This window comes from Anoplophora glabripennis, unplaced genomic scaffold (genome assembly GCF_000390285.2).
Source record: "Anoplophora glabripennis isolate ALB-LARVAE unplaced genomic scaffold, Agla_2.0 scaffold215, whole genome shotgun sequence".
In the NCBI taxonomy this organism is placed as follows: domain Eukaryota; kingdom Metazoa; phylum Arthropoda; class Insecta; order Coleoptera; family Cerambycidae; genus Anoplophora; species Anoplophora glabripennis.
Window position 1 is genome coordinate 321,420 of NW_019416309.1, and position 20,364 is coordinate 341,783.

Sequence of the window (20,364 nt, forward strand, 5' to 3'; positions counted from 1 at the left end):
TGTTAGCGATATATACGAAGCAAAACGTATCTGAAAGATGTAAGTAATGCAACAGGCTGGAAAATTTACCCCAGTTTAGGATTTCTTTTGCATACGTTACACGTCTTTTAAAAAATGACACACAAACGTCTCGACTGGTAGGTACACTTTGAAATTATTGCATTTTACCTTTATTTAGTTTGATAAAAAATGTTGTCAATAAAAAATGTAACTGACTAACTAAAACAACTTCACCGTTTAGTAGATATTTCTACATATTAGACATGGTGTATCTGGCAATACTAATAATAAGAAACATATAACTAATATGATATAATTGGTTGATATTTTACGTTTCTCTACAGAATTGAAGCGAGGGTTTCCTAGCGCAGCGATTCTTTTATTTAGGAAAGAGGTTCAAACAAAACAAATGGTTTATGTAAACTTAACATCATATTTAGACTTTCCGCAACGAAAAACTCCACAATTTTAGGTTTTAGTCATTGAAATAGTATTTTCTAAAACAATTTTCTACGTTCCTACATTACTTTAGTGAAGTTTACTGATATCCACAATTTCATAAATAAAATTTCGTAGCGAATCTCTTCTATACAAAAGTAAATACGTATAAACAACTTTTTTACGAAAACAAAGCACTTTGTTCTATTTTACGATTATATTACGTTCTCCATTTCGTATTACATGTCCTTGCGAGATATTTCTGTGCGTACCTACTCCTATAATAATTATAAACAATGCACGTCAGATTACTTGTAATCCTTTTTTTTTATAAAGATGTGATAATGGAATTAAAACTACCGCAAATAAAATTCCCCAGCTTTCCGTTTTGGGCATTATTCCAGTGGAGATATTTTTAACCATAAAACCTACAGTATTTTATTTCACTAAAAACGTATCCAGTCTTCTGTGAAACAGTTTTAAAGTTGCTTTAGAACTGAGCGGCAAAATTTTCATTTTTCCGCCTTCTGTTTGTGATAAAGTTAACTGCATCCGACTGGCCAGTTCAAACTTTCATCAATTATTCAGCAATCTCGTCGGATAGTCGCCTACATCCTTCCTTTCGTTTCCCGTGGGTTCTTATAGTTAGCAATATTTAGATTTCAAATTTTAGCTTGTATATCCCGCAGAATGTAATAACCTTTTTCAATGCAGTATCTTTATAACATTATTAACTCATTTTAAAAAAGAACCTTTTAAGATGTATATTTCTCCTATTGCACGTCTCCAAAATATTCTCTTACAATTTTGTAAAAAAAATCAAAAAGGGCAGTTCCAAAATGATCTAAAAGAAATAAATAAAATTTTATAACACCCATTTATTCAACTGCTTTTGCCGCTATTGTTATTATTAATTAATAAAATTAATTTGTGTTGTCTTGCTTCACCATAAATTAAAACAATATCCATCAATTGCGAGTTGCTATACACGTAAGCCATTCCTAACACTTGAAAAACTAATGTAAACACTATCGTAAAAACATTAATACTAAGATCGGATTTCAGTATTCGGAATCGTCGCCTGGTGCCACGTGGAAAAAGGGTGTGTTGCGTACAGCGCATTTTTTTGGAAGTTAATGTGCTTATACAAATCCCAATACATACAAAATTTACATTGTAAAAGTTTAATGCAATATCCCCGTAAGCCTCTTAAAATACAATAATGGATTAGCGTCAGGTAAACGTGAAAAGTAAGCGAAAATTAATTTTTCTAAAAGTTTGTTTTGTAACACGCAACGATTAGTGAGACCCGACCTCTTTTCTTCTTTGCAGCATTGTTTAATCTCTCGAGTTAAGCGCGATAAATTTCTGGTCTGACCGCTGCTCTTTTATTTGGCAGAGCGAAATTGATGCTTCCTCAGTAAACTATACTCATTTTCAATTAATACGCCCATAGTCTGTATTTTTAAATTGGTTTCTAAAATAGGTTCAAGTAAATCAAATTCATTCGAACCATGAGTTATACATAAGTTTATTATGGCTTGCCTATTGCCATCGCATCAGGACTTAAGTGAAATTTGCCGAAATATTTCGAAAAGTGGTAGAGATAATTTACCTAGAAATAATTGTATTTAAGGTAGGACTATTTACCAGTATAAACTGAATTCCCCTACGTCGCATCAGGCGCTGAATAATATTCAATTTAATACAGCCAGATTAAATTTTGGGTTTAACTTAATAAAGCAGAACCTGAACATGAGAAAATATTGATTAAGGATGTGGCTAAACTTATCGGTTATCCCACCTGAACATCTAAATTAAAATTTGTTTTCCCCTTATACTTAACCTGTAGAAAATTATTCCAGGATTATTATACATTAACATTACATTATTAATCAGCAGCAGGAAAATTCTAAACAAGAAACTCAATTACAAATTTATCGTGATGTAACATACTTTTGAGAAAAACTCATAAGACGAACAGTATTTTTCATTGTACTGCACAAAATTTATTCAAAAGTAGTAGTTAAATCGGAGAATACCGAAAGCTTTTAACGCTAATATCGGACATAAATTGAAGTTGATAACCCTAAGATATTAATAACGAGCGATTTATTCCGTATTATGCTTATCCCTGTCGGTTAACGCAGCCGAACAAGTTTCTGTGAAATGCAAATATAATATCATTACCGTTACATATCAAACACAAAAAAAATGTAGTGCAGTAGTTCGAATCAAATTAATAAAAATGGAAACTTAAACCTTTCTCTGTGAGATTACTAAAATTGTCAGCTTTGATGACAATTTCTATTTGCTGGACGGGGCTATAGTCCGCAGAGTAGTGGTTTCCCACAATATCAATAGTTTCATATTTTTTTTTATTTCGATCACTTGAAACAATTGTACACGAAGTTGCGAAAGTGATAGAAACCAATCAGTGCAATGTATATTACAGTGGCGTAAGATTAACAGTTTTCAAAATACAGCGAGTATTAATATTGGGGACTTTCATCACAACGTGACAACAGCGCTTAACATAAACGCCACACAGCTGGTGCATACCACGTGTGCACGCGGCAATCTTGTCCTATGGAAAAAATGTAAACAACTATTATTGTAAAACATTTAGTAAATTCTCGCAAATGGTTTAGGACCCATGTCATATAAGTTTTTTTTTTATTTTAATGTATTCTATGGTCTGTTAAAATTAAGGCAGTCAAACTTCTAACATCCTGTATAGTATTTCGTATGGTATTTCGTGTATTTTCTGCATTTTATATTTCAAGACAATTTGAATACGACTCAAGTATTTATAATGAGCGACAGCATTGTCGGCAAAACTTATACATCATTTTTCTTAATACCCGTCCAGTAGCCGCCATTATAGAGAGCAATCGAGTGCGACAGGGGCCCCAGAAAAAAAATCGTGATCAATGCTGACACGCTGTCATGTAATTTCGGCCCTGATGAAGTCGATTTACCACACATTGGACGGTGTTAAAGCGCGTCGGACTGTTTTTGGCACGGAGGGGTTATTGTCTTCTATTAATTCATTTTTCACTCCCTCGACATGAAAGCCTAGTCGTTCTATTTATCTAATCGGTCTTTTTATTTCGATAATCATAGAAATAGAACATTACGACGGGTAAGTGTATGTGATAAGTATGGATAAAAAAACTCGTTCACTTCGACAACACATTATAACAATCATTAAATGATTTTTGCTTTATTGTAAAAGTTTATTAAGATAAGTCATTTTTTGATCCTTAAAATTAATAAAATATAACTCTTTACGATGAAAATAAACCGTTACTGTAGGACGATCCGCTGAGAAGCCAATTTTCGAGAGCACCTTTTTTCAGATATACTCGAAAAATAATTAATATTTTTAAATTTTTCAAAAATGTACTCTTTTGGTTTACCGCGGACTATGCTTACAGTAAATAGCAAGTATGAGAACGTAAATGTAAATGAGTTATAGAAGACGAGGAAAGAAGATTTTTAACGTTTTTTTCGATATATCTCGAAAAGTAACAAAGCAATCGATACTTACAAAAAATCAGTCTATAAATCTTTTTAAAACCTACAACTTTCTCATTTAAAAATTTTCGATGGGAGGTATCTATACAGGGTGTCTCACGTTGACGGCCCATTAGAATTATTTCAGAAACTACTACAGTAGTAATAATTCTAGTGGGCCGTCACCGTGAAACACCCTGTAGTTTTTTAGTTATTTTAGAAAACCCGTTTTTTGCAACTTTGAGAATTTTTTTGGCCATGTTCGCCATTTTGGATCAAGTTTAAAGAACAAGGAACTCAATTTAAAATTTAATTTCCTATACGGTCATATGTTTTTTCCAGGTAATAATTTCTGTAAGTTACTTCTCTATAATGCTTTGACTAATAGGTCCATCCATATGAGTAACTAAATAAGAGGGTTTTATTCTGTGTATTCTGTCGGCAGCAGCGGCAGAGTACCGCCATCTGTAGCTGGTGCAGCAGACGACACACTCGGAAACCACAGACCATAAAATAATTAAGGAAACTACATTGGAAAACACAATTAGAGTAACCATTAATTCTACTATCTAATAGATGTCGCTGCACCATAATGGCGGTAAATTTAAATGCAACAAAATACACAAAGAATAAAAAGTGTTTCATAAGTAATAGATCACAAAACAGCTATTAATAATTTAAGTTAATAATTGAAATTAACGTGAACCATCTATACCTGTTCCATGACCCATTACTTATGAAATACTTTAATTATCACTTGGTTAAATGAAAAAGTTAAAGCAGTGATACTTAAATGTGTGACAAAATTCATTTTGTTATGAATTCGAAAATATTTAAATATCAAAAAAATTTACAGGGAGACTCTTGTAATTATTATTTTTTAAAGAAACCATTAAAAACTGCAAATTTTAAAGAATTTGAAATAATTATTTACCTGACTATGTAAAATGCATTGCACAGTGACTTGACAAAAATTATAGTTAGATACATTTGTTTCGAAGTAATTGGTTTTCATCAGTACGATGTAATATACTACACTTATAGCAAATAACAATTTTAAACATATACATTTCGGTTTTTTAAAAGGTGGAGGTGAAAAATCATCCTAAATTGATGTTTGGCAGCTCGTACTATGAAAATTCTGTAATGTTACGTTAACAAATTGTTTGGTGAATGTTGGATACTATCTGAGGATTCCGAGGTGATATTATTACAATTAATAGGTGAACTTGTAGTTGAACCTAAAAATAATGTTGGCACATCACTTCCTATTACTGTTTTTTAAACATTTTTTACTCAAAATGGTCTTCACAAAAATAATGATCTGTTTGTGGAAGTAAATTGCGATTTACATAATTTTCGAACTGATTCTATCCACAGTAATTGTCTGTCTTTTGTAATTCTGAAAAAACTTTTATTTCTATAGAACATATTACAGATATTCATATAGTAAGAAATGTTTTTGCAATTTGGAGCACAACATTGACGTTTAGTTTCACCAGGTAAACTCATTTTAGATTAAAAAACGAATAAAAAACAGTAAGGCAAATCAGACGATTGATTTGATAAATCCCTTAATATGTTAATCTAAATCATAACAAAATTAATGTATAAAACGCGGCAACCTACCTGAAGTCCCGAAGATAAAATATAACCTCAAACATTATATTCTACTCTACCTACATTGATTGAAATATTTCAGTCAACGCATTATATTTCTGTTGATTGAAAGCTTGGAAATACAGATTCGATGTGGTTGCAGATTTCTGTTTAAAAATTTCCATAAAGGACAATGTTTTGCTGCAACAACGTGAGATGGCCTCAGTGAATGCATGTTCGATCCACCCTATCCAATAAAAGCCTCTTATTTAGTTATTAGTTAGTCTTATGGGTCTATCTAAATGTGCGCACTTATATGGCATTCAACATAAACTCCAAAGTCTCCCATACTCCCAGATTCTCCGGCGCTTTAAAGTAATTCCGGGTACCTGCAACGCCGTCCACATTTTAAATTTTTCTCCCACATCTCTATGTCTAATCTAATCGGATTATTATTCTGGGCGCGTCCCGGAAGAATCGCACCTAATGAACTTTAATTTTATTTCGTCCCGAGGCTTCCGAGGCCAGGAGAGAAAAATTGTGTACCAAATATGAAGTCATTGGGAATTCAATGCTAACCATTAAATATTTTATTATATCACCGGCTCGGCTCGCATTCCTCAGATATTTGCTCCGGCGGATCGGAAGCCGTTCCTCGCGTTCGCAGATGGGGGCGCGACACAAAACTGGGACAGAAGTTCGCACTTAGTTCGCTAAATAATTCCCCTCGAATTTCAGCGAGGACAATTAAGGAGCATGTGGGATGGGGCATTGATGAAGGTGGATGTCGTCAAGAACGTTCAATATAACTCCGAAGAGTTTGGCGCAAAGAACTCTCTCTCAAAAACAAAAGTAAAATCAAATAAATTAAATCCTAAATGTATTATGTACGAAATGTAATAGACATGACACCGGATCTGACTGACATCAATTTTCCATGTTGCACGTCTTCTCCGATATTCAAAGCTCCCAATAACACGATCCAGATAAATAGGAATAAGTTGCAACAAGAATTTTAATGCAAAGTTGCAAAACATATTCGATCAATGCGAATCCATGCATATTTTCGCTTATAGCTGGATTGGAAAAGTTGGAATGTGATTATTTGTTGACATAATCATTCGTGTTTGTTTTCTGATGCGCTTGTACACATACGTTGGTGTATATCTCTGAAAATATGCCGTTATTGTTGAAGTAAAATATTTTTAATCGAAATATAACCCATTTTTAATAATACCATCACTAACTTATGCTAGGGGGCTTGTAAGAATTCAACCGATGCGTAAATTTACATGCTACTTGATTAGAGTACATCCGTGTAAAGTACATTCATAGATTTAAGAGAACCTGTGTCGACCTAACTTCATCATAAAATTCAATTTTCAAACAAGCTTGCTGACCGGGTAGATTAGATTATAGCGTACCAATTTACAAGTAAAAAAGGTTTCTAATGGGATAATAAATAAATGAAATTCTTACAAAAACAGTTATTTCAATAGTTAATATGAACCAAGAACATAGTTTTAGGCACGATGCATAAAGTATATCGTGGTCTATTCAAAACGTCCACTCAGTGTATTTTATGGCCTAAGTAATACAACAAATCCAGATGTATACAATACATCCATGGATTACTACATTTTTAATATTCACTCATGTCATAAACAAAAATCAATAACCCATTTAGTATTTTCATAAACTATAATATCAGTTTCGTCTAAAAATGGAATGATAAAACAAATAACTGATTAAACTTTTATTAATATATATCGATACCTACTCTTTTATATGGAAAACGTTTTCATTTTTTTAATTACATCATAGTCAACACACCGAATTTCATGTTGTTTTTATTTGATTTTCACTAACAGAAATTATATAGCAATATATAGTTAAAAAGTTTAACCAGCGTTCCAAACAATTATTTTTTAATTGTTTTCCCCCAGTTTGCAATATTGAATTTTTAGTCAGTTACTCGTAAAATATAATACCTAAATTTTAAAATCATGATCCTTCCAAAGCAGCAAATTGTAAAAACGCATACTAGGTATAGCATATTGAAATTTGAAAATAGCAGACAAGGCTTCGTCGTCAAAAGAATGGAGGTTGTGTTTAAAAAAAAGTATATAACGTTATCAGTGTATTTCTTTCGCTCTAATTATGTTATATTGAAGTAAGATTTGTTAACAGGATGACTAGTTTTTCGATGGCTTAAAAAAGATAGGTATACTTTTTTGTCTGTTTATAATTACAACTAAAAATGCCCAGAACTAATGCGTCGTGTTTTTACACTAGTTCTATTGAACTAAATAAATGAATCAATCAAATAGCAACAAAAAATTACTTTTTACTTAATCTGGCGATTCTAAGTATACCCTAAATATCCCAAAAGGCAAGTTCGGTATTGACATCTAGATGCTCTAGATGTATCTCTTTGTCTTTTCATCTCATACATTTAGGAAAGAACAAAAAACATCTGGAGCGTCTACACGTTAATACCGAACTTGCCTTAAAATAATTTTAAGAGAATATCAATTTTTGTTTGAACCCGTTTAGAGACTCCATCATTTTTGAAAATGCTTGGAAAATGTGTGGATAGTATATAGAGTGGTCTATGCTGTGGAATATACCTATATGTACTTTTGCTAACGTTGGGCCTAGTAATAGGTATTTCTTAATCCTTGTAATTGTATTTAAACATGAAATATTAACTACGTACTCTAAAATATTTTAACAAAACACTTACCACAAACAATGACTTGATCAAAAAGTTCAGTTTATAGAAAAGTAAAAACTTTTGAGTTTTATTTGGTGTTTTCTTCACATTGCACTTATGATGAATTTTATATTTAGTTTGTTCACTTTAACACATAACACAATAATTAATAACACTTAAGTACTCATTTTATAACGCCACCGCACGCAACACTATCGCGAGTAGTACTGGAACTTATACCTAACCTATAATAATTTAGAATACGCCTTAAAACAACGGAATAACTAAAAAAAATCTGTCACATATCGCATAGATCGTCAAGATAAAATATTGAGAAAACGTACTTCGTACTTGATTCAGAATTATAAAATTGAATTATTATATTTATTAATTTTGTTTGAGAGATTTTCAAAGAGAATTCCCGTCATAAATACCTCATTCCATTGTCAATGAACGTTTTCTTTCGCTCTGTTTTGAATCATGATCACTGAACCTGGATCAGACAAACACGAACTAGATCCTTGAACCCAATTTCGAAGGGAACAGGAATTTGTTTACTGTTGACATTTGATTTGATTTTAAATGTCGTTTAGGTATACCCATTCTTCTGTGCACAATTAAAATAAAAATAGTAACTGCCTTCTTAGAGAAAAAAGAAACCACCACAATTTTAAGGTTATATTAAATATGTGATCCTGATCAAAAGTTCGAATCACAGAAAAAGTTTGAATCATAGGGGAAAGTGGATTACCGATCCTGGATCATATAATCTGGCATGATCCGGAAACAAGAAAACAACTACGAACATAATTTTGGGATCATCACCTTTGGTGTTAGTTGTCTATGTCTATGCTATTAGTAGTGCGTTAATTCTGACTAGAGGTGCTTTCGTTTTGGCAACAATGGTACCCAATAGCAACTAATATCAGTTCAGAGTAACTCTAAGTCTCTATTAGCTGCTGATAGCTACTATTCTTGCCAAATCGAAAGACCCTATGAAGTGCATTCATCAGATTTTTTAAATTTTGGGCAATTCCATTTTAAAATTTAATCATCACTATTTCACAAACTTCGTCCATGTTAAAAAAAGTATTTTTGAGAAGATGTACGGTGTCCTGAGTTAAATACAACATATGAAAATCTAAATCATATCATCACTACAGAGAAAATCTTTTGGTTTATCGTGTTTACTGTTTGTTCAAGAAAAACAGTGTATGTTAGAAATATATTTATTTTCGGAAAAAATGTATATCAAATTATTAAAAAATTAACAGTTTTTTCATAACAAATACACTACCAAATGCACATTCTACCTGAAATTCGAGATTCTTTTTTTTAAATCGACAGATAAAACAGACACAAAACATTTCTAAACTAATATCACTAAAACAGAGAGCACCATGTAAAAAAGGCTTATATCAACTGAAAATTCAAATATCCAACCAGGTGCCTATTAACTGTTCTATTTGGACTCTGGCGGCTTTAAGCTGAGGTAAATCCTGATCCGATTTAGGATACATATTCGCACAATGTGCAGTTCCTAAAAATAACAATTAACTGTACACACTACCGCTTAAATTTGAGAAAGAAGTCTATAAACTGAACAACCTAATAAGCTAACATTGCGCCCACAGAAAACCAAAAATTACCTTTAATATAGATCGCTGGTGCTCCTTGCTCGATAGTTTTAACGATCCCCAAGGCATGCCAGGGGTCAACAGAGCCATGAACGAATACGACGTTCGATACTTCAATGTCCAAAGCACCGTACAAGGTGTTCGTCCTTTCTACAGCTCTGTTTAAAAACGACATGTTATATTTCGGACCAAAAATATCCATACATTGCTGGACGAAAAAGTCAATAGGAAACTTATCGCCGAACACTTGGGGTTTATAGTTGGACGTTTGGTAGAAACCGAATTCTGTGCACGTTTGGTAGGTCCATTGCCTGCCTAAAGCAAAAGAAATACCTTGCGAATCAATGTACAGATCCCAGTAAATATATCAGGTCAAAATTTTCAACCCAACAACGCAGTATAATTTCGCAAACTTATCGTAAATGAACTATAACAACTTTTATTAAATGGGTAAAATATAGAAATTATGGATGAAACACCCGAGTTGTCTCCGGAATTAACGGAAAAAAAAATGTTTACTATTGTTAACTTGTGTGAATTAAGTGTTTAAAATAAAAATAGTCCGACTTACCCCCCTCCGCTATTTCACTATCCCAGCTAACGTTTTTCATTTCAGTAATCATCGTGTCGTACTTGTAATCCAAACATTTCTGCTCGTAAGTATTTAACAACAAATCATTAACAGCTGCAAGCCGTTTGATTTGGGCTCCAATAGTCTGATTCGTCATTATATCGCACAGCGTATCGATGGTTATATTCGCCCCTCTTGAACTTTTTCCAATTCTATTGTCCTTATTGTACTGGGCAATGCCGGCAAAATTGCCTGCCAATGTTTCAAATAGATTGGAAATATCCAATTTGTTTTCTATGCTGTTTTCAATAGGGTCGCACAATCTGAAGATCTTATCAAGATTCCTCTGACCCACCATGTGACTCAATAAAATTTCGATTTGCGCCGTACCTTGCTTAACGGCTTGCAGACATTCATCACTGTGCGAACGGAGATCGTCGTTTACAATTTTGAAATATTCTAAAATCAAAAATCTGCTTTAGACGTTTTCATATGCCTAATGTAGAATTAAAAACTACTTGCCATCAAAATCTAGTTTTGCCAATAAAGGTCCACTGGCCGACATTGAACCGTGAACTAAATGAGGATATTTTTGTCTTAACCAAGCAGCTAGTGATCCAGGATATGATCCTCCAAATGCGATCCATTTTACATCTGGTGATAACTCATAGAGGGAATTCATAGCTTCGATAAAAGTAGCTAAGTCGGCTAAAGCCTGCTGACTGCTGAGGTATTGTAAATTAGGGGTACTTAAATCACTAAAATTAATATTTTTTAAAACTTTAGCATATTAGCTAGTCATCTATTGTTTGAAAATTATTTATATTGACAACGTTACATCTCATATTTCATAATAATTTTACTTACTCAGTGGGGTGACTTTTGCCATAATATCTATGCTCCAATTGAAAGCAAATAGCTTCATACTTTTTGGCATAGTCAATCCAAGCACCTTGAGTCATCCATTTATCGGTGGCCTCTCCTTCACCCCCGATCATTAAGAAGGCTACATTTCTGGCTTCTTTGTTAAAAAATTCTTCGTTTACATAATACCGCTACAAATTACACTGAATTAAATAATCATAGCTATTTTAGCAATTTTTACCTGTTGCCATGTTCTCTCATCACCAGGATTGAAATGGTCCAAACTTTGTACAAACCATTTCTCATAATTGTTCAAATCCGCCTTTAAAAGCTCTCCTCGTGGTTTACCCAAATTTCCTCCAACTATTCGTCCATTATGAAAGATTCTCCAATTATAAACCTCTTGTATAAAACACAGACATACAATTATAAAAAATTTCATTTCTATTTCCTTGTTTGCAACTAAGGAAGTAAACAGTGAACACTATTTACTAAAGTATTTGAAACTGTTCAACGATACAACGATAAATGTTTTCCAAATACAGATAATCTCTTTAACCTTTCAACTCAACTTATCAGACTTATCTTCGAAATGCAAACAATCAAATAAACAAAAGGTTCCCACACAAAACATATAATGTTCCCCAAATCTTCAAAATACTAAATAAAAAATAAACCATCCCAACAAATTACGATACAAAAAAAAAATAGTGTTCTGTTTTCTGTTATTCGTGGCATCATCTTTGTTTACATGCCCAAGCTGTGCTGATTTATGCTATTCAGCAGTAGATGGCAGCATATAGGAAAAGTTGGTAAAGAAGAAAACAATTTTAATTTTGTAAGAACTAAGAAATGTATGCAAAAAATACAAATCTATAAATTCAAGTCGACACAAAATTCTGGAAACGATCACTGCCATAGAAATTGTTAATTTATTTGAAAAAATAAAATGAAAAACCCTATAAAGAAAGATCACACACTATACTATATTTATTATTCTCTATATTACATTTTTCAAAAAGAGCAGGTAAAAAAGTACTTTGAAATAAAAAAAATTATAAAATGCAAATTCATAATGGTTTATTTATTATTTTGATACCTCCAAAAACTTTTGACTCGCATCATAGTGTTACATTACTAAAATAGATAAGCACTTAGCCACCTGTTTTGCTCAGAAAAATTAACATAAATAATGCACATGTATATAAAAAAAGTTTACTTGTAAAATTTAACATTTTTTATCCTCCATGTAATGTAGATATAAAAGTAATTCTATCATTTGACTGTATGACATAATTAACGGTATCCTAAAAAAAAAGAAAATTAGTGATAATTAAATGTTAATTAAGTAGTTACCATTAATTCCCAATCGGTATCATTTACAAGAACCAATATACCTGGACGCCTAAAAATATACACAGAAACAAATAAAAATTATAATTTATTCGTAGATAGGTCATATCGTAAATGTATGTAGCTTCTTAAGAATACTTACACAGAATTGTCCTGTAAAAACAATTCTGGCCTTTGTTTTAACATGTTATTTTTCATCCATGTAAGTAGGTCGCCCAAAATCCCTGCAAATAAATTTAAAGTACATATTATATACCCGTAAACTAATCTTACCAATAGGATTTTAAATTTAAACGTACATTCTTTTTCTTTCGCAGGAAGTGTCACATTGTGAGCCTTTTTATTATCGAATAAGAGTTCAGCACCACCTCTAAAACGACACAAATATATAATATATATGAAAACATGGTCAATACTTACTTACCCAAATTCGATAAGTACTGGTGTATTATGCATAACCAAAATTAATTTTAAAAGTATATTAATTTTGTTTTACAAAAGCCGATAATGTTCTGCACTGTGTTAATATAGCTGCACATACATTTAAAATTATGAATATATAAATTAAATATTAACAATTATTATAAAATTAATAGGTCAAACAAAAAATAACCTCAATCGCTCATCATAACATAAGGTACATAACCTCATAAACCACAAACCCTTAGAGGATATATTATATAGAGGAAGCACCGAGTGTTAAAAAGTGTAGGCGCTACAGAGAGAAAGGGCGATAGTTTGCCAGTCGTAGCTAATGAACACCGGAACGCAGTCTACTGAATGCGTTTGTGTCAGAGACATAGAAATTCGGTGCACTTCTGGTCTGGTCCATTTTAGGCGTTTTCGATAATTCACTTCGAGTGCTCAGATCACTTTCTTCATCTTTGTCATTCTTATGGTTTTAGACAGAGAGAGCGATGTATCTACATCACTCCGAGTTAATTTTCGTAAACCCCTTTTGTGTCTGGTTCTGTGTTGTTGTTGTTCCGTGGTAGTTTCCATAACCATACGTCAGAAATGGCTTGTTAAGTTGTTAATAATTTTTACTTTGCTGTTTTTATATTGTGCCGGCTTTGTATGGGATAAATTTTATTAGAATTTCGTACCTCTACATAACTCATTAAATATGTTGGTTCTGTTTGAAACCCCAGCGGGGTATGCTATATTTAAGGTAATAAAATTTGGGAATTTACATGATGAATGCCATAACTTAACCTTATTTTTTCCATGCTTTCAGCTCTTGGACGATAAGAAACTGAGGGAAACTGACAATTTGTACCATTCATTTGAAACTCCTGAGTCTGCAGGAAAAATGTAAGTTTTTTTAACACTTTTCTTTTTTAATAATACGTTTTTATTTATAATTCGTTGCTATATTGTTATAGTTATTAGTACTGTTTGTGTTTATTACGCGGACATAACTTCTATAATTGTTAGAATACATGATTCCCATTTAATTGAAAATGTTTATATGATGTATAAAATTTACTTTTCAGAGTAAAATTGAAACACTTTGAAAAGTTTACCGATACTACTGAGGCTCTAGCTGCTACAACAGCTGTTGTAGAGGGTAAAATATCCAAAAGTTTAAAGAAAGTATTAAAGAAGTACGTGGACAAGGATTTACAAGAGCAGCTTCTGGTAGCCGATGCCAAATTGGGGTCTGCCATTAAGGAAAAATTTAATTTGCCATGTGTGTCAAATACGGCTGTTCAGGAATTGATGAGATGCATCCGTTCACAACTGGACAGTCTATTATCGGGACTGCCAAAAAAAGAAATGACTGCGATGGCATTAGGTTTGGCACATTCTTTATCGAGATATAAGTTAAAATTTTCCCCTGACAAGGTGGACACGATGATAGTGCAAGCCGTTTCCTTACTAGACGATCTGGATAAAGAATTAAACAACTACATCATGAGATGTAGGGAGTGGTACGGCTGGCATTTTCCTGAATTGGGAAAGATAATAACAGACAACGTAGCATTCGCAAAAACTGTTAAAATCATTGGTACACGAGAAAACGCAGCTGTGTCAGACTTATCAGACATATTACCTGAAGAAATAGAAGAAAAAGTTAAAGAAGCTGCTGAAATCTCAATGGGTACGGAAATCTCCGAAGAAGACATTATGAACATTCAGAATTTGTGCGACCAAGTTATAGAAATTACGAATTACCGTAGTCAACTCTACGATTATCTTAAGGCAAGAATGATGGCGATGGCTCCCAATTTAACGGTACTAGTTGGGGACTTGGTAGGAGCCAGACTGATTTCCCATGCCGGTTCGTTGATAAATCTAGCAAAACACCCCGCTTCCACAGTTCAAATTCTCGGGGCCGAAAAGGCCCTATTTAGGGCTTTGAAAACTAAAAAAGATACACCCAAATATGGTCTTATTTACCACTCTCAGTTAGTAGGCCAAAGCAGCACTAAAAACAAAGGAAAGATGTCTAGGATGCTCGCGGCCAAGGCCTCTTTAGCGACACGCGTCGACGCTTTAGGTGAAGACGGGAACTTCACTTTAGGCGCTGAACACAGAGCCAAGTTAGAAGCGCGCCTTCGAGTACTAGAAGAAGGCAACATAAAAAGGATAAGCGGTACAGGCAAGGCCAAGGCTAAGTTCGAAAAGTACCAGGGAAAAAGTGAAATTAAACAGTATGCGGATGCTGCGGATTCTACCCTACCGTCAGTAAGTAAAAGAAAGAGGACAGAATCCGGAATGGTCAAGGAAGAAAGTGGGGATCAAGTTGGTGAGACGCCGAAGCAAAAGAAGAAGAAGGTGAAGAACGAATTAGAGGAATCCGTAGAAGTCAATATTGCAGGTAAACGATTGTAACTTGTGTGCTGTCCCCTGATTATTATTCCTTTTTCGTTTCAGAAACAGAAGAAACCCCTAAAAAGAAAAAGAAGAAAGTAAAACAAGAGCAGTTAGACGAATCGGAAATTAAAGAGGAAGTAATTGAGGACGAATCTGAAACTCCAACTGTTACGAAGAAAAAGAAGAAGAAGAGCAAACAAAATTTGGAACAACAAACTGAGTTTGAAGAAGTTAAGGAAGAACCGGAGGAGCCAACTTCGGAAAAGAAAAAGAAGAAGAAAAAGAAGCAAGTAGAAAACGAATAAATCAATACTTTGCAGTTTATAAGGTACATCTAGTACAGTACAGTTTTAAAAGTTTATACTGTTAAAAGAACTATCGAATGTCGGTAATTTTAGAAAGTGTGAAATATTTTTTACTATTTTGGAGCTAACATTTTTGGAAATACGTATTTTAATTCTACCAAAAACAAATCTTTTTTAAAGTGAAATAATTAAAAAAAAAACAGCGGCATTTGTGAAAATTGTGTTTTATCATTCAGGGAAAAAAGAAGTAATTGATTTAATCATTTCTCTGTGCTCTTAAATAATAATTTCATAATTCAATTAGGTTTTTTTTTAGGGAAAATTAAAAACCCTTAGTAATTGTTACTTATTTTTTCATATTTCATATATATTACAATAAATGTATAACCTTAACTGTTAGCGTTTCCTTCATATCACTGTTGTGTAGTTAGCCTTACAGTGAACTAAAACAAAACCGATTGATCAACTAATATATTAATACAATAAAATTAAAAATACAGTAGAACCTGGATTATCCGTGCCTCACAGAACGAGACCGTTCTGGAATAAGTACTAATTTATTTTAAATACTTCTAACACAAATGTTGTCTTGCTTCACCATAAATTAAAACGATATCCATGAACTTCGAGTTTCGACACCAACTACTAAAAAACTATTGTAAATGCTATAGCATTGACGAGCATAAAATCCGATTTCAGTATTCGGAGTCGCTGAGGCCACGTGGCTCTCACGTATTGCGAATGATGCTAGAGACTACAGTTGTCCAGCTACGTAATAGTTGAAAGTACTACAACTTCAATAATTTTTTTCTCGGAAGCTGTAAGGATTTTACAATTTTTTTTACGATAGAGGCTCCTTTCTCATGCCGCATCTATTCCCAAATTTTTTTTGGATAAGTGAATCACCCTGTATGAGTAATAACTAGTTCTACTTTAGTTTTCATTACAAAAACGTGAAACGTGAATAAATGTTTCAATAAAATCGATTTTCTAGGTTCTTTCTTTTAGCCAGTGACGGTTTCTATATAAAATTATTTAAATTAAAATTAATGGGCAAAAAAACAAAAATAAATTACATCTCTACATGTAATACACGTAAAATAAAGTTATAAAAACACCTGAGAATTCTTAGCCACCACACAAATAATTCACATATCGAAGGTTCTACTGTACTTTATGGAAAAAATAAATTTAATTTTTCAAGATAAATAGCAATTGTCACGTAAACAATTCCTATACGCACGTCTGGAATGTTTTCGAGGTACAGAGTGTCCAGAGTTGAAGAAAATATACAATTAATTCCAACTAAGCAAAAAATAACTGAGGAAAGCAAATTTAATGTTTTGAAGATTATAGCAATAACTACCTCGATAATGATGCGTTCTAGTAGTACACGATTAAGAACACATTATAAAGCGTTTAAAATAGTCAAACTTGAAATAGCTTGGACAAAAAAAAATTCAGCGCAAAATTACGTCTAACACTGAAATTACGCCTTAGTGTATAACAAAACAGATGAAAATGATTTTTAATTTTTTCTGTTGAAAGTGAAACATTTCCGAACACGTGTATAGGAACTTTTTATGTAATTTGTGACGTAAAATAACCTATTATAGACTTGACGTTTTGGTACTTACCGATAAATTCCGATACAGGATCATTTTCCCCGTCTCCTCTCATGGTGCCGGTGATTTCATCATTCTCTACCATCGGCATAAACAAATGTACAAATTCCGAACTATACGGAGGTCCTATAGTTTCCAACACCTAAAAAATTCACAATAATGACAATTCGCAATCTAAAAATCCAAATCAGCGTCTAGTACTCACCTCTGTGACGAAATATCTAATTAGCGAAATATCCGTATCGCCCCGTTGCCAACACTGCTTAATATACTTAACTACCGGCACCACACATCCGGAACACAACAAGTTAACCATCCTGTCCAGCACCATTTTCCTCATTTCCAGCTGCAAAATACATCCTTGTAATACTGCTTCAAGTAAAATTCGTGCCGTATTTTTACCTGCACTAAAATCTCCAGCTCGTCTTGTTTCGACTCGAACAACCTAATTAGAAGATCTAGTACTTGATTATGCAACAGTGGATGTAACGTAACGACTTCATCGAGTAAAGCCAAGTGTATGGGTGTATGCTCCGTGCACAACTTGAAATAACTCGGTTCCGTGACGGTACATTCCACCCACCTGATAATGCCCACAGATACAACGGGGAATCTAAAAAAATTATTATTTATGAAAATTATATCGAGATCTCCGACAAGAGCATGAAATTTCTATAGTTTCACAGTGTAGAAGTGGCGTTAATAGAAAAAATTACTGAAATTGTTAACAAGTATCTGAATATATCAAAAAGTTTACTTACTTTAAAGATTGATAAATCGTGGACAATTCCGCGATCAACTCCGAGGATCCTTTGTTTCCGTTACAAATATTATGGACCGTTTCAATAGCGCGAACAGTAGGCTGCAGTTCGTCTTTATTAGAAACCCTCTTTTGTCCCTTTTTCGGTTGAATTTCCGAAACACTTGCCGCGTAAGCTAGCAGGTGTATATATTTCGGTTTATAATCCGGATTCAACTTCACACCTGGCTTGAATAAGGAATCCACGAGTAATTCTTAAAAAAAAAAGATAAACAGATTGAAACATCCCTTTCTCTCGGTGTAAGAACTAAACAAAAAAAATTTTCAGATTGAAACATCCCTTTCTCTCAGTGTAAGAACTAAGCAAAAAAAATTTTCAGAAACAAAACACTGATCTTTTATAGAATACTCGAAATTCTATAGACAGGGTGTTTTAACAGTTAAGGCTGCTGATAAATATGATTTTCCAGAAATGATACAAGAGGTTAAGGAAAAGTCAAGTATAATTACTCTTACCCAAGAATTGAGGAGTTCTGATAAGATCGATAGGTGGAGGATCTGGTGCGTTAAAATTTCTGTACAGAACGGTAATATCTGCAGGGTTTAACGTATTCTTCGACAACATAGCAGTTAACGCTTGACAAGCAGTTGGATATGCAGAAGCACCGTTTAATGCCATCGTTATGGGAGTGACATCATTCCCGCTAAAAATAAAAGATTTTGTACTGAAGATTTTTGATTTTTTAGAAATTCAATAAATCATAAAATTCTGATAGTTTAATTTATTGCTGAAATTTAAACACTTACTTTTTCTGTGCACATTTCGTTATCTCCTGAGATAATCTTTTCATGCTACTGCCTCCTTTAGATTCCCTTGCCAAAATGTGTATTATAACCTGACTATAAACATATGTATGTTGTCCGTGACACACCATTTTCTACAAATCTCACTTGAAGAGAAATAAAAACTGGGTATTTATTCTACTTACGGCACACTCTTTGCTGGTATTCTGCCACTCCTCGGGGTTAGTAAGGAAACTGGAGATAGACGTTTTCAACACTCTAGAAAATACTTCAAGTTGTTGAGCTGCTGTTGAAATACTAGTGATTTCTCCTTGAAAGCCGGCATCGGATATAAGCTAAAAGACGTAAGCTTAGAAGTAACAATTTCGATACAAAATCGAATACCTACCTTAATGGTAAAATTTAACATGAGACAGTCAGGGTACTCTTCAGCTAATCTATAAATTAAGGATCTCCAAGTAGGATGTTCGATAAGTTGCGTTAACCAAGCCGGAGTTTCTCCTTCCTCAGTAAAAATAGTATCGGCTTTTTTTGGATCAAATGTTTTTAAAATCATTTCCTTCAAATGATTTTCAACCATAGCTTGCACATCTGTGACTTTAACTCCTAGATAAATTTTAGAGGTCATATAATGGAAAAAAAATTCATTTAAATACAATCTAAAAATCACATCCACGAAACTGGTTTAGATTATTTACATAATACAGTAGGTATTTGTAACGACAATTTCTAAGGAATTATATAAAAATTAAACTAAATGAATAAAACGTACCGCCAATTATAAGCCATTCAGCTATTAAATTTGCCATCTGTGCCACAGCTGTATAGTTTTGGGACAACTCTTCAATGACTTGTAGAGGATTTCCTCCAGATTGAAAATAACGCTTAAGTTGTGAAAATATGCCAGGTTCCATAATATAATCTGATGTGGAAAATTTCTCGGCACATTCTGCCAGTACCTGCTCTGGATTTTCAGCGTCCTCTCCACCTTCAGACTGAAACTTATATTTCTTAAAAATATAAAAATCAAAAGTACTATTAGATGTACCTCGTTATCCAGTCTATCGCCACCATCCCACGGCCTTTCATCAAAATCTTCATCCATTATTTCTTATTTTAATTATATTAAAAATGTAACAAAACTTTACTTAAGCATTTTTTTATTTTGTTGCATGATAATAAATACTCCTGTTTTTGCGATAACAACAAATAATAAAGTTTATTTATCTCTTTTTGATTATCATTTCTGGACTAATACTGGTTGTGAAGAAAATTACAGATTAATGATTTTCAAGAAGATTGTAAATCTTTGTCATGACCACACAGAACCATAAATAAAAATAAACAATAATC

At 33.1% G+C, this 20,364-nt stretch overlaps 4 protein-coding genes across 5 annotated transcripts; 1 reads left to right on the top strand and 3 right to left on the bottom strand.

Annotated features, from left to right (window-relative positions):
• Positions 1 to 9,488: 9,488 nt before the first annotated feature.
• Positions 9,489 to 12,027, bottom strand: LOC108913741 (putative serine protease F56F10.1). Its single transcript, XM_018719354.2, has 6 exons — positions 11,586 to 12,027; positions 11,348 to 11,535; positions 11,003 to 11,238; positions 10,481 to 10,939; positions 9,922 to 10,224; positions 9,489 to 9,812 (listed from the first exon to the last, which is right to left on the bottom strand). Exons 1-6 carry the CDS (start codon positions 11,784 to 11,786, stop codon positions 9,703 to 9,705), a joined length of 1,497 nt encoding a protein of 498 aa, XP_018574870.1. The 5' UTR covers positions 11,787 to 12,027; the 3' UTR covers positions 9,489 to 9,702.
• Positions 12,028 to 12,399: 372 nt separating this feature from the next.
• LOC108913735 (ubiquitin-related modifier 1) lies at positions 12,400 to 13,363 on the bottom strand. Its single transcript, XM_018719347.1, has 5 exons — positions 13,122 to 13,363; positions 12,997 to 13,067; positions 12,840 to 12,921; positions 12,701 to 12,749; positions 12,400 to 12,651 (listed from the first exon to the last, which is right to left on the bottom strand). Exons 1-5 carry the CDS (start codon positions 13,151 to 13,153, stop codon positions 12,583 to 12,585), a joined length of 303 nt encoding a protein of 100 aa, XP_018574863.1. The 5' UTR covers positions 13,154 to 13,363; the 3' UTR covers positions 12,400 to 12,582.
• A 339-nt stretch (positions 13,364 to 13,702) lies between these two features.
• LOC108913738 (nucleolar protein 58) lies at positions 13,703 to 16,139 on the top strand. Its single transcript, XM_018719350.2, has 4 exons — positions 13,703 to 13,868; positions 13,935 to 14,011; positions 14,194 to 15,521; positions 15,578 to 16,139. The coding sequence occupies exons 1-4, from the start codon at positions 13,824 to 13,826 to the stop codon at positions 15,820 to 15,822; spliced, it is 1,695 nt and encodes a 564-aa protein (XP_018574866.1). The 5' UTR covers positions 13,703 to 13,823; the 3' UTR covers positions 15,823 to 16,139.
• Positions 16,140 to 16,158: 19 nt separating this feature from the next.
• Positions 16,159 to 20,336, bottom strand: LOC108913737 (negative elongation factor D). 2 transcript variants are annotated; one of them, XM_018719348.1, is made up of 11 exons: positions 20,060 to 20,336; positions 19,784 to 20,012; positions 19,400 to 19,617; positions 19,197 to 19,346; positions 19,015 to 19,145; positions 18,724 to 18,911; positions 18,209 to 18,461; positions 17,850 to 18,060; positions 17,653 to 17,793; positions 17,460 to 17,589; positions 16,159 to 16,265 (listed from the first exon to the last, which is right to left on the bottom strand). In XM_018719348.1, exons 1-11 carry the CDS (start codon positions 20,114 to 20,116, stop codon positions 16,231 to 16,233), a joined length of 1,743 nt encoding a protein of 580 aa, XP_018574864.1. In that variant the 5' UTR covers positions 20,117 to 20,336; the 3' UTR covers positions 16,159 to 16,230. The 2 variants fall into 2 exon arrangements, with proteins under 2 accessions (XP_018574864.1, XP_018574865.1); XM_018719349.1 differs by having other exon boundaries at positions 16,175 to 16,265; positions 19,784 to 20,006.
• Between the last annotated feature and the right edge of the window lie 28 nt (positions 20,337 to 20,364).

Excerpts from the sequence above, each read along its gene's own strand:
- LOC108913741 (XM_018719354.2), bottom strand. The coding sequence starts at position 11,786 with ATGAAATTTTTTATAATTGTATGTCTGTGTTTTATACAAGAGGTTTAT. Across the intron at positions 11,536-11,585 it reads ATGAGAGAACATGGCAACAG|CGGTATTATGTAAACGAAGA; the intron begins GTAAAAATTGCT and ends TGTAATTTGTAG. Across the intron at positions 9,813-9,921 it reads ACCAGCGATCTATATTAAAG|GAACTGCACATTGTGCGAAT; the intron begins GTAATTTTTGGT and ends TGTTATTTTTAG.
- LOC108913735 (XM_018719347.1), bottom strand. The coding sequence starts at position 13,153 with ATGCATAATACACCAGTACTTATCGAATTTGG. Across the intron at positions 12,922-12,996 it reads TCCTGCGAAAGAAAAAGAAT|GGATTTTGGGCGACCTACTT; the intron begins GTACGTTTAAAT and ends ATTTATTTGCAG. Across the intron at positions 12,750-12,839 it reads TTTTTACAGGACAATTCTGT|GCGTCCAGGTATATTGGTTC; the intron begins GTAAGTATTCTT and ends GTATATTTTTAG.
- LOC108913738 (XM_018719350.2), top strand. The coding sequence starts at position 13,824 with ATGTTGGTTCTGTTTGAAACCCCAGCGGGGTATGCTATATTTAAG. Across the intron at positions 13,869-13,934 it reads CGGGGTATGCTATATTTAAG|CTCTTGGACGATAAGAAACT; the intron begins GTAATAAAATTT and ends CCATGCTTTCAG. Across the intron at positions 15,522-15,577 it reads CGTAGAAGTCAATATTGCAG|AAACAGAAGAAACCCCTAAA; the intron begins GTAAACGATTGT and ends TTTTCGTTTCAG.
- LOC108913737 (XM_018719348.1), bottom strand. The coding sequence starts at position 20,116 with ATGGATGAAGATTTTGATGAAAGGCCGTGGGATGGTGGCGATAGACTG. Across the intron at positions 18,912-19,014 it reads ACGAAATGTGCACAGAAAAA|CGGGAATGATGTCACTCCCA; the intron begins GTAAGTGTTTAA and ends TTTTATTTTTAG. Across the intron at positions 18,462-18,723 it reads CAGAACTCCTCAATTCTTGG|AATTACTCGTGGATTCCTTA; the intron begins GTAAGAGTAATT and ends TTTTTTTTTAAG.